Source organism: Elephantulus edwardii, unplaced genomic scaffold (assembly GCF_000299155.1).
Source record: "Elephantulus edwardii isolate Elephantulus edwardi_28Jun2011 unplaced genomic scaffold, EleEdw1.0 scaffold00093, whole genome shotgun sequence".
Lineage (NCBI taxonomy): Eukaryota > Metazoa > Chordata > Mammalia > Macroscelidea > Macroscelididae > Elephantulus > Elephantulus edwardii.
This window is the reverse complement of record NW_006399843.1, coordinates 2,656,303-2,669,340: the sequence shown is the minus strand read 5'-3', so window position 1 is coordinate 2,669,340 and position 13,038 is coordinate 2,656,303. Positions and strand designations below refer to the sequence as shown.

General features: G+C 38.5%; 1 protein-coding gene across 1 annotated transcript; it reads left to right on the top strand.

Moving 5' to 3' along the window:
* The first annotated feature begins 479 nt into the window (after positions 1 to 479).
* On the top strand, positions 480 to 12,764 carry IL18 (interleukin 18 (interferon-gamma-inducing factor)). Its single transcript, XM_006890865.1, has 5 exons — positions 480 to 558; positions 1,687 to 1,698; positions 5,432 to 5,569; positions 6,648 to 6,784; positions 12,528 to 12,764. The coding sequence occupies exons 1-5, from the start codon at positions 480 to 482 to the stop codon at positions 12,762 to 12,764; spliced, it is 603 nt and encodes a 200-aa protein (XP_006890927.1).
* Positions 12,765 to 13,038: the final 274 nt, after the last annotated feature.

The window sequence follows — 13,038 nt, the reverse complement described above, 5'->3', positions numbered from 1 at the left end:
TCTAGAATTCTCAACTACAGCTATATATCTATTGATAATCTATTTCTATCTTTCTAGAGATGACTGGTAAGGAGATTTGGTAGGCCAGTGTAAGGAGTTACACTGCCAACCCAAAGGCAAGCAGTCTCCTGTGTGATTTGCAGCTTCTGAAAACCCACTAGCGGGCCAGCTATGCATCAGTTCTGACTTGATGGCATAAAACGACAAAAGACTACTGAGAGTTTACTTCTATAGTAGGCTACACATCTACCCTTTCATTATACCAATGTTAGAATGTCCAAATATTGGGTGAATTACAAGGGATGGTCTGAAAGAACATTTAGTTCATAAACTGAAGACTGCTGACATTTATTAAATGCCCAGAGTGTTCATTATCATATTGCTGATACCCTGACTTCTGAATCTGGAGGTGTATAAGATGACAAAGAAACAGTGGCTTCCCCTTAACAGATGACTCTTTGCTTTCCTTAGGAATAAAGATGGCTGCCAAACCAGTAGACGACTATTACATCAACTTTGTAGAAATGAAATTCATTGGCAATACACTTTACTTTATACGTAAGTCTAAAGGCATAGGCAACATACAAGTTTTAGATAAATTAATTCAATCAGGAAAAAATGTTGTGAATTAAACTATTAAGCAACTGTATTGAAAAACAAGGAACTCATGCAATATTATTCAAGATGGGTGACCCTGGAGGACATTATGCTGAGTGAAATATCTCAGTCACAAAAAGACAAATACTGCATAGTACCACTGTTGTAGAATGGGACTGACATCAGGGTTGGGGTAAGACTGGATAAATTATGTGTACTGCCTTGAAACAGATGAGGGAGAGAACAGTTTAAAAGCAACATATGATAGGATATTATGGTTATCACAAGAGTCCAGAATGAAGGTTGCATAGTGGCGTGTACTTGGGGCAGGGAAGAACAGGGCAGGGAATTGTATATCAGTGAAGGAATTTTTCTTTTACTTTTCAAAGAGAAGCAACTTATTTTTCCTCCAACTTTCTATTGTAATATTAATGTCATTCTTCTCAGGGAAACAAATGGGCTTCTAAAATATATGTCTGAGGTCCTGGTATCTTGTTCCAGAAAATATTTTGCCCTTCAGTTAATAGCATAACTCATAAAGTAGTTGCAGATACGTGTCATGAAAATCATATAGAACTGAGTACATTCAGAAGATGCTATTAGAAACCAAAGTATATTGACATATTATATAGGAGATATTTTAAGTATTGTTCTGTGACTGGGATATCTTATGTAAAGATATTTGATAAATTTAAATGGGATTCTTTAAGATTTCTTTTCACAGGCAGTTCTTCCACCTAAATGCTTTATAGTAAGTCCTTAGGTGACTTTCCATTGAAGAAATAAGTGTACAAATAAACTGTACTCTCTTTTAAATTTCCTCTAAGCTACAAATTTAAATTATAAACTAGATTTGAGGCTTTATATGACTTTTCTTAGGAAACACTATGTCTAACGTGGTCTATTTTATTGGGATATGATTATATTTCTGATGGAGGTCAGAAAAGACCTTCACAAGTACGGGAGGGCTTAAAGAATGGGCGATGGTGGTAAAGAGTGTTTGTTGGGGTTTTTTAAAGTAGAGTGAAGAGAAGATTCTGAATTGAGATATAGAATTTAATATATTTTTTCTCTCTTTTCTCCCTTCAGCTGAAGATGATGGTAAAGTATAATTTTTTTTGCAAAATCTTTAGCTATCTGACCAAGATTCTACAGATACATGACCAAGATTCTACAGATACCATTCTCACATAGGAGGAGCTATCCACATAGTACCAAGTTGTAGGGAAGCTAATCTTCCCTCAAAAAATGTGGCCTCAACAAGCTTAGAATGACAGAGAACCTAAGTGATAAAATTAAGAACCTCTACCAACATATGGAGGCAGTGGACAATTGAATTTTCACCCTTAAAAATCAAGGACCAGGAAGCATCTATTAGATTTTAGGAATAAGGCAGTTAGTGTTATTGGTAAAAGCAATTGATAGAGAATGCAGACAGAGGCAAAGAGCAGTGAATGGAAAGTAAGAAATGCTATAGACAGTTCTGCCCAAAAGTTAGCCATTAAAAAGAAAGAAAGGGGGAAATGGAAAGAAAGAAAAGAAACAAAGCTATAGCTACAGAGGAAAAGGGTTGATGACAGGGGTTTATATTTCAAAATGAGAAATTTTATGTTTCTTTATTATAAAAATATGGGTGTTTATTATCAATAACTCAGATGATGAAAGGCAATAACAGATAAAATTAAAATCACCCAAAAATAACCAATGCAATCAATCATTTTGATGTTACATGTCTTGCAGTACATACCTTTATACACATAAATGCTTATATTTTTATTAAAAATGATTGTTTTCTACCTAATTTCCATGCTATGAGTTGTACTTGACTTTGAGCACTTAGCCACAACAGACTCTGCCTAAAGCTTTGTCCTGAGCTCTGGTAAAGTAGTCCCTGGGGAGTTGTGTTGCTAACTCAGAGGCGGTGCCTCCCTGGCAAGTCGACTCCACAGTCTGCTCTGAAGGAGAAAGATGGGCAGTCTCTTCCCATACAAGTTACAGCCTCAGGAAAGCTGCTGAAAGGTCCATTATACGTCAGCCCCAACTTTACAGCAATGAGTTTTGTGATACGTTTTTTCCCAGTTAGTGATATATGTGGACCTGTTTCCCTGACAATGAATAATGACAATTATAGTAACTTTGTAGTGGCCCCAGTGCCATCAAGTCTACTAGACTCATAGCGTTCCTATGAACAACAGATCAGAACCCTGTTCTATCCTGTACCATCCTCACAATCTCTGATATACTTGAGCCCACTGCTATAGTAAGCACATAAAGAAGTGGATTTATTGTATTCTCAATTGACAAATATTTCATTGGTTTCCTGTTTGTTTGTTTGTTTGTTTGTTTGTTTTTAATTCTTTTGTGTGTGTGTACCCTCAAATTGGATCTGACTGGTACTGGAGGAGATTGCCCCTCTTTCTCCAGCAGAGCATCTGGTGGATTCGAACTTCATGCCTCTGGGATTGCAGTGCAGTTTCTTGCCACTAGGCCACCAGAACTCCCTAGTTTCCTGTTTGTTTTTTAATATTGAGTGTGCCCATGAACATTTTTTTACAGATATATATTTGTCTGACTGTTCCTGATGGATAAGATCCAGGAAGTAGAATTGTTGAGTTAAGGGAAGAGAAGGAATGATGGGTAAATAAAGTCCCAGTAGAGGATACAGGAATAGCACACATGCAGTTAGTCCTATATACCAGGAAGGACATCCTTTTCACATTTTTCCCTGACATGAAAAGGATCGAGGAAATAACTCGGGATGCTAGAAGTTATGTTTGGGATTGGAATAGCAGGTGGTTATTTGCTGAAAGTGAAGGCAAAGTGATGATGAAAGCATAGGATCTGAGGAAGGAGAAGGTTTGAAACTGGAGCTAAGAGCTCTGGAAGAAAGTGCTGAACTGGACAACTAAGAAGTATCGAAGGCCCAGTTGATTTGTTTGCAGTGAGTATACTGTTTCTCAGCATTTGGAGTTTTGTAATAGAAAGGCAAATAAGTTATGGATTTAAAATATTGGCAAAAAGATAGATTAAAGGGTTAGTCATGGAAGCCAGACTACACAGAGACAGGGAAAAAAGCAGGGAGAGACAGTTAGGGAGGAAACTAAAGGACAATGAGATGGAAGAACGTGTATCGTAAGTAAGAGTGTGATAAAATTAAAAGGATACAAGATTATGATTGGAAGGTTGAGTGTTTGAATGTAAGGTTTCAGAGGTGGAGTAGTTGTGAGTGATGAAGCAGACTGTGCCCTTGGAAGTAGTTTAAAACTACAGCCAATTTCATCACAGAAACAGTAGAGTGCAGTTAGTACTTTTTTGAAAGCTGAAGTACATAGTATACTTGTTTAGCAGTTGTGTTTAAAAATTTAATTTTCCTAATTCCAGTGGAAGTTACTGAACAACATCACTAATACCACACACTAGCAAAATCCTGCTGAAGATTATCCAGAAACGACTGAAACAGTACATTGACAGAGAACTGCCAGAACTACAAGCTAGGTTTCGAAGAGGTCTTGGCAATAGGGACATTATTGACAATGTCACATGGATCTTGGCAGAAAGTAAAGAGTACCAAAAGAAAGTCTATCTATCCCAGAGGTGCACGGTTCAACTCCACCAGATGCTCTGCTGGAGAAGGAGGGGCAATCTCCTCCTGGACCAGTCAGATCAGATTTGATGGTACACACACACACACACACACACACACACGAAGAAGAAGAAAGTCTATCTGGTTTCCTTGACTATGCAAAGGAGCTCGACTATGTGGATTACAACAAATTGTGGCTAACCTTGAAGAAAATGGGAATCCCAGAACACTTGATTGTGCTTATGCTAAACCTATACCTGGACCAGGAAGCAGTCCTCAGAACCGAGCAAGGAAACACTGCATGATTCAAAATCATGAAGAGTGCATTGGGGATGCATCCTGTCCCCATACCTTTTCAATCTGTATGCAGAACAAATCATTTGGGAAGTAAGGCTTTATGAGAAGGAGTGTGCCATCAAGATTGGAGGAAGACTCATCAGCAACCTATGTTACGCAAATGACACAACCTTGTTTGCAAAAACTGAAGATCCGAAGTGCTTGCTGCAAAGGTCAAGGACTGTAGTCTTCTGTATGGATTGAAGCTCAACATCAAGAAGACAAAGATTTTCACCACTGGGCCAATGGGCAGGACCGTATTAGATGGAGAAGAGATTGAGGTTTTTAGCAATTACAGCTTGCTCAGATCCATAATCAACACTCTTAACACCAGCATTCAGGAAATCAAAAGATGAATTGCGCTGGGAAAATCTGCTGTCAGAGACCTCTCTAGAGTGCTGAAAAGCAACAATGTCAGCCTAGAGACTGAGGTGTGCCTACTCCAGGCCATGGTCTTTGCAATTGCTTGTTATGCTTCAGAATGCTGGACAATGGCTAAGGATGATAGAGGAAGAATTGATGCCTTTGAGTTGTGATGATGGAGAAAAGTCTTGAACATACCATGGACTGCCAACAAAACAAATAGGTTTGTCTTGAAGAGGGTGAAACCAGTTTTCTCCTTGGAGGCTAGCATTTTGAAGTTCTGTCTCACATACTTTGGGCATGTGGTCAGGAGAGACTAGTACTTGGAGAAGGACATCGTGCTCGGAAGGGTGAACAGACAGCACAGGAGAAAGAGACCCCGGATGAGACGGATTGATACAGTAACTGGGGTAATAAAGGTTGGTGTGTAAGATTTAGTGAGACTGGCTCAGGATAGGGAAGGGTTCAGAGCTGCAGTACATAGGCTCACTATAGATTGCAGGTGACTTGACAGCAGATAATAACAACAATGACATTTGATGTATATTGCAGGAAACCTGGAATCAGATCACTTCCAGGGGATTGAACCAAGGAGTTACGCAATCATACGAAACATAGATGACCAAGTTCTCTTCATAGACCAAGGAAAAAGAGCTGTGTTTGAAGACATGCCTGATTCTGACTGTAGAGGTATTTTAATATTTGCAGCCCTAAAAATGACAAGTTACTTCTTCCCATTTGTGTTTTTTTATGCCTTTCCCTAGTAGACTTAGCCCTTACATGAAAGTGTCAGGAGCAGGAATAATTATACTTTTAAGAAACTTTATCTTTTTAGTTGGTGTGAAAAGTGAGAAATTAAGTGCTTTGTTGGGGGGATCAGGCCACTCTAAGGTTATGTTTGAATCACCAAGTCCCTCACTGTAATTGTACTAACTGTACATACACTAGCTTGATACTCCTTAATTCCCATTGGTTATACCTGAATATGCTCAATAGCATTTTTAAAAGCTCAACATTTAGAAATACGCACACAAAGATTTAAAATGTGTCTGTCTTCCTCCTGAACTTTGAAGTGACTTAGAAAACGAATGTTTCTCTGCTTGCCTATAAACATGCATATATATTTCAGATACCTGCATTTTCAGGCCCAGGTCAAACAGTATGTGTTAGAAAAAAGTAATTTTTCCTTAATAAAATATAATTATAATATTCTTATTAACATTGAAAACAAGTCACAGAAAGACAAATAACTCTACTTTTATAAAACTATAAATATTGTATGACTCCACTGACAGGTGTAGAGAGCAGAGTTTATTCGTAGTTATCATAGGTGGCAGGGAGAGGGAGGGAGTATTCACTGCTCAAAGGGCACTGAGTTTCTATTAATGGTGGTGAAATAATTTTAAGCAGGTTGGTGATAATGGCAGCACAATATGATTAATATAATCAGTGTCCCAGAATTATTCATGTAAAAATTATTAAATTGACAAATGCATCTTTACCATATTCATGCGCACACACAAAATAAACACAATCTTTCAGAATTCAGAATACCATTAAAATACTCAAAAAGCTGTTGTGTGTATGTTGTAATATACACTTAAATATGTTTCAAGGAAAGTCTGGCCAGTTTCCTCCTGACTGGTCAAATCTCAGAGTGCAGGATTGGTAACAGGTTTATTACAACTATCCTTTAAGTAATTTCCATAAATGCTAATTTGCAAAGTTTCTTCTGCCTAGTGTTCTCATTTGTTAATATTTATTTCAGATAATGCATCCCAGATCTTATTTATAATAAAATCGTACGGAGATGATAAATCAAGAGGTAGGTCGGTAGCCATCTCTGTGAACTGTGCAGGAAGAATTTCTACACTTTCCTGTGAAAACAAAACTATTAACTTTAAGGTAAGACTGAGCCTCTATTCATTTTCAATGGTATTTGTAGACTTGACCAGAAATAGCAAGAAGCAAAGAATTTTAAAATAGATAATTATTAAAATTGTCAAGTTCCTTAACCTCATGGTACTACATCTGGGCCTGTCAGAGAGAAAGGCAACAACACAAGTTTCACAATCCTGATATTCTAATTAGCATAAAAATAAAAATATAAAATATATATTTTAATCTGTGGCACTCAGGCCTTTTTTGGTGAAACATTCTTCTCGGTCATATAGCCCTGGTTTATCCACTTGCTGTACAGAGGTAACTTGTGGTTGCTGTGAAACTGAATACTGTGAACACTGATGTGTCAGATGTGATAATGGTTACCAGTGGTGGACAGTGTTTGGTGGAGGTTCCCGATTAAAACAAGTTTGGAAGCAGGAGTGACATCCACTTCCGAAATAGCTTGCCTCCGAAAACCCTATGAATCTGAAGAAAGGAAGAAAGTTATACAAGTGTCCAGGTCTTTCGTTCATAGTGTCGTTATTTAAGAATGTTGTTGTTAAGTGTCGTCAAGACATAGGTGATTTATAACAACCCTATGAACAAAAGACCTGGACGCTCGCGTGTGTGACTTTCATCCTTGCTCTAGGTTCATAGGGTTTCCAGAGGCAAGCTATTTACGGAAGTGGATGCCACTCATGCTTCCAAGTTTGTTCAGCTGGAGAGCACCACCAAACACTGTCCAGCGTGGGTAACCATTATCACATTTGACACATCAGTGTCACAGTGTTCAGCTTCACAGTGACCACAGGTTACCTCTGTACAGCAAGTGGACACTCCAGGGCTATAAGACCTAGAAGACTGTTTGAACAAAATCGATGAAAAACAGGCCATAGAGCCTCAGATTAGAGTCACCCACCTTTGGCTTGGTAGCATTGCTTTCAGTCCACTAGGCCAACTGGTCTCTCTCTGTGTTGTTAAGTGCCATTGAGTTGTAGGCGACTCATAGCGACCCTATGAATGAAAGTCCTTGACACTTGCGTGCACAACTTTCATCCTTTCTCCAGGTTCATAGGGTTTCCAGATGCCCAAATGCTGGCCAACACTCTGGCCCAGAGACCTCCCAGTTCTTCAGGCATGTCCGCTCTGCCGACCCACACTTGGGGCACAGAGAAAGCCACAAGCGCCCAGAGCCTTCCATACCTGCCTCTCCCCAAGAATCCAGAGACCACGTGCTATTTAAGAATAGTATAGTATATTATTTCCAGAGTCATTTCTGTTGCACCGAAATAAAACAAGATCTTGTCATATGATATATGATCAATTTTTCTTTATATCATCCACTTGGTAAATTATGATGATAATATTTTTACCTCTAATTGTTTGCTTCCGTTTCTTAGCCTAAGTCTTTGCCACTTCCTTCCACTTAGAGTTTATTTATTTTTAATAAATCCCTATCAGGAAGACTTTTCTGAGTGGAGATGAGCCAGTAAAGAACTTTTCTCACAATCATCAGATCTCAATGAAGAAATGTTAGTGATAATCTTTGTGGCAATAAGAGAGAGGAAAAAGGCACTGTACAATACAATGAATGTGAGAATAGTGTGTATACAATAGATACAACCTCCGGACAAATCCCTTAGCCATCCTTCCTTTTCAAAACACACTGCTACTGCCTTCAGATGACAACAGAGCCCTCAGTCTTATGGCCTGATAGGCACCTAGCTTGATTCTCATTTAGATAATTAGAGGCATTAGAGAACTGCGATGGAGAGAGTTAAGCATGTTGTTACTGAGCATCAGAATGAGAAGGAAAGGAAGAGATGGGTAGTCAGGCCATGTGACATGGAGAAAAATTTATTCAACTGCAGACACAGATTTGGAACTGGAATATAAGCCTGACCTCCAAGTCAATACTTGTTGAGAGAAATGAGGGAGAATTAATAAAAATGTAAATTATGTTTGGCACATGGAAGGAACTGGGAGAAAATCTAAGTCTTGTGGCACATGAACCAAACTGGTTAGTCTTTCTGTAGAAAAACAACTCAATAATTCAATGTCATCAAGTTGGTTCCAACACATAGCAACCCTCCATCAAGTTTTAGAGCAAGTGTCAGCCTTCTCCTTATCTCCTTTGGAGCCACTGCTCGATTCATACCACCACAAACAAGCAGCCTTTGATTAGTGGCACAGCACACCATGTACTACGTCACAAGAGCTAGGTTTTGTTTCTTGGTTTTTATTTTAAGAAAAAAGTACATAAAATCATCAAAGACATAAACTCAATAATGTGTTTAAAATAGAAGAAAAGGCTTTGGAAGAGCAAGTAACACCTAAACTAAATTGTCTTCACAATTTCTGTTAGAAACTTAGCAAATATTGATTGGAGGAAGGGATGAAGACAGAGGGAAGAAAGACGAGAAAGAGGGAAGAAGAGAGGAGGAAAAGGAGGAGGAGGCCAGGACTAGAGTTAGCGCTTGGTCTTTGTTCTCTTGCTTCCCTTTAATAAGAACATCAGTGGCAGTTATAGATGTAGACTGTTGTCCTTTGTTAGATCCCATCATGCTGGTTCTGATGCCTAGGGACCTTCTGTGAACTAGAACACAACACTGTTTGGTCCTGCTCCATCCTCATAGTTGTTTCTGCACTGATGCAACCACTGTGCCAGTCCATCCTGTTAAAGGTCTTCCTCTTCTTAACCGACCCTCAGCTTCACCAAGCATGGTGTCCTTCTCCGTAACACTCACTTGATCTTTCTGAAACTCCCTTTGAAATCTTCTTTTAAAAATAAAAAATTAGTTACTTTTTTCCCCCTTCATTTTATTATTTTGTACGTGTGTACTATCAAATCAGATCTGACTGGTGCAGGAGGAGATTGTCCCTCCTTCTCCAGCAGAGGATCCGATGGATTCAAACCATATACCTCTGGGATTGCAGTGCAGCTTCTTGCCACTAGACCAGAGGTCCCTTGAAATTTTCTTTTAAATTCTTCTTTTTTGTAAGCTCTCTTACTTCATTATTTCTTCTAATTGCTTCTCTATATTCTAAAGCCAGTTTCAGAGTCTGTTCTGAAACTCGTTTTGGTTTTCTCGCTTTCCTGTGTTTTTAATGAACTTTTGCTCTCTCATATATGATGTCTTTTATGTCATTTGTGTTCAGTGCATCAAACCTATTCTTAATAATGGTCTCTAAATCCAAGTAAGATATACTCAAGATTGTAAGGTGTCCTTAATGATTTTTGGAAAAAGGTATTTGCAATAAATAGGACTTTGATCATGCAGCATTCTATCAGTACCATTTTTTTCTCTCCAAAGCCATATTTTCCAGCCACTGATCCTACTTTGTTTCCAACTTTTCCATTCCAATCACGGGTTATTATTAATGCATTTTTATTTCATGGTGGGTCAGTTTCAGACTGCAGAAGTTGAAAGAAATCCTCAATATCTTCATCTTCTGCTTTAGGGTCTGGTACTTAAATTTTGAATAGTCATATTAACAAATTTCCTTTGTATACATATGGATATTACCCTGTCTCTGACACCTTGATCTTTAGAACAGATCTTGAAATATTCTTTCTGCTCATTAATAAGACACCTTCCTCTTCAATTTGTCACTCCCAATGTTGTCAAACTGATGGTCAAGTAGTGGAATCTGTGCTGGTTAGTAATTGCAATGTCCTCATCCTTAGGACTATTCCTGTTTTTCTCTGGTCAGGAACTTTTACAACTTTGAAAAGGATTTGCTGCAAGAGGTTGCTGTCTGGGCTTTGCCACTATTCTCTCGGATCTTCTAATGCACTTGGGAGAGGATGAAAAAACATATGGAGGGCTGAGCTTAACCATCTCTTAAGTTCAGATTCCTGAAGTTAAGTTCACGTTTCCTGATCTAAAGAGCCCCTTAACCTCTTGGAGCATTCATGTTTTACCTTCCCATGCCGAAGTGTCCTAAAGTCTAAAGGATTATTTGGAATCATCGATTATTTTTTTCATTATCAATAATATGTTGTGTACTTTTACTATATTGACTCTAAATGATCCATACAAAAACCACGAAAATCTGATACCTCAGGGCTTCCTTGCCTCTGTTGTGAAATACGGTATTAGACAACGGTTAGATTACTCATCCTGCCTACATCCATCTTCACTTCCAACTATAACTTTCCTTGCTAGATCTGAATCAACAGGGTCATCTTCTACTGACGTGTTTCTGGAATGTTAGCTAAGGATTATTTTTCACTTATACATTAAATTTCAGTTTAGTCCCAGATTGGTTTCCTCAGCATAGGATCTCTTCTTTACATCTGTTATATGATGGATAGCTGAGAAAATTTACTCCAATGGAGAAATTCGTTCATGCTATCATCAGATCAGACATCTCTGGTGGTCTAGTGGCAAGAAGCTTCACTGCAATCTTGAAGGCATGAGGTTCAAGACCACCATCCCCTCCATGGGAGAAGGATGGGCAGTCTCCTCCCATGTGATTAACTGCCTCTGAAAATGCACTGGAGGGTCAGCTATGAGTTGATTCTGACTTTACAGTACACAACAACAGAAACAAAAACAATATCATCAGTTCAGGATGCACACTTACTGGTAAAGAATCAAGAGGTTTTATTATACATTTTTTCATCAATTAATAATGTTTGGCGCATACCTTAGATTCTGCTAGGCATTTTGGAAGGGTTCTGGAATGCTACTTTAGTTCCATCAGTGACAGAATCCTGGGAATCTGCCACCATCGGATCAAAATGAAGTCAAAACTTCTGTTAGTACCAAGATTAACTTGAGAGACCATTGAATAGTCCACATATTTTCTAACCCATTCTGAAAATTCCACGTGAAGGAAAAGTGTAGGCCATACTGGCAGTCAGGTAATCAACCAAATTATAGAGTCCTGTGTGGCTAACAGACATAGAGATTAGCAGTTGACCTTTCACTTGAGAGTACTGTCCTGCCTACATGAAGGACAGTGATGTAATACTTCTGAAATACTCAAGAGGAGCCCAAGTAGCACAATGGTTCAGTGATCAGCTGTTAATGAGAGTTCAGCAGTTCAAACCCATCAGCAACTGCTCAGGAGAAAAGACCTGGAAATCTGTTCCCCTAAAGATTACCACCTAGGAAATCCTATAGGGCAGTTCTACTGCCATGGTGGGTCACATGTCAGGTTCAAGTCTATATTATTTAACAGTAACATCTTATAATTGAAATGCTTGGTGGAGACAGAGTCAAGAGCTGCTGAAGAGCCGTTACGGCTATCCGGGACCTGGCCCTAGAATAAGTATGGGGTCTATTTATAGTAAGTTTCAGATCCAGGTCTTGATGAAGGAAGGAGGTGGTACTTCTGCTGCTTTCACGATTGGCTCAGAAACTAGGCTACTTTAGGCCTTTTAGTGAAAAATACCAATGTCTTTAAATTTCAGCAGTTTTAGAAAAGACCAAAACTGGCATTAGCCCAAAGATATTATCCACTTCATCTTGGACAGATGTGGACTCGGTTTTGTAAGAAAGGAAAAGAAATCTATCTGATGGGTAAACTGGAATAAAGCTAGAGACCTGACCCTGAATGTGCTTTTCATTATGGTAAGATAGTAGGGAGGATAAAGAAGGAGAGATAAGTATACCTTTATTCAGAGATTTCTTTCCCCCCACCCCTTAACTCTAGTGAAGGAAAAAACCTTAATTCTGTATGATACTTCAAAATAAACTATATATATTCAAATGTTTCCAATGTCTTTTAAAAGTAATATTCTGTTTCTTTATAGGAAATCAGTCCTCCTGATGCTATCAATGATGATAAAAGTGACATCATATTCTTTATGAAAAATATTGTGGGACACCATAAAGCAAAATTTGAATCTTCATTGTACCAAGAATACTTTCTCGCTTGTGAAAAAGACGCAGACTATTACAAACTCATTTTGAAAGAGAGGCCGGAAACTAATGATAAATCTATAATATTCACTGTAGACCACAAAGGAGTAGAGAGTAAAAGTCCATAGCGCACGAATAAAGAATCTAACATTGTGTTCTGTCTGAGACTGTAGTGTGCTAATAAAGAATGTCCTTCTTCTATTTTTTTTTTAAATTTTATTATTTTTTGTGCATTGTACCATCAAATCAGATCTGACTGGTACAGGAGGAGATTGTCCCTCCTTCTCCAGCAGAGCATCTGGTGCATTCGAACCAGGCACATCTGGGATTGCGGTGCAGCTTCTTGCCACTAGGCCACCAGAGCTCCCTTAAGAATGTCCTTCTTTAATATTGTGTTCTGTC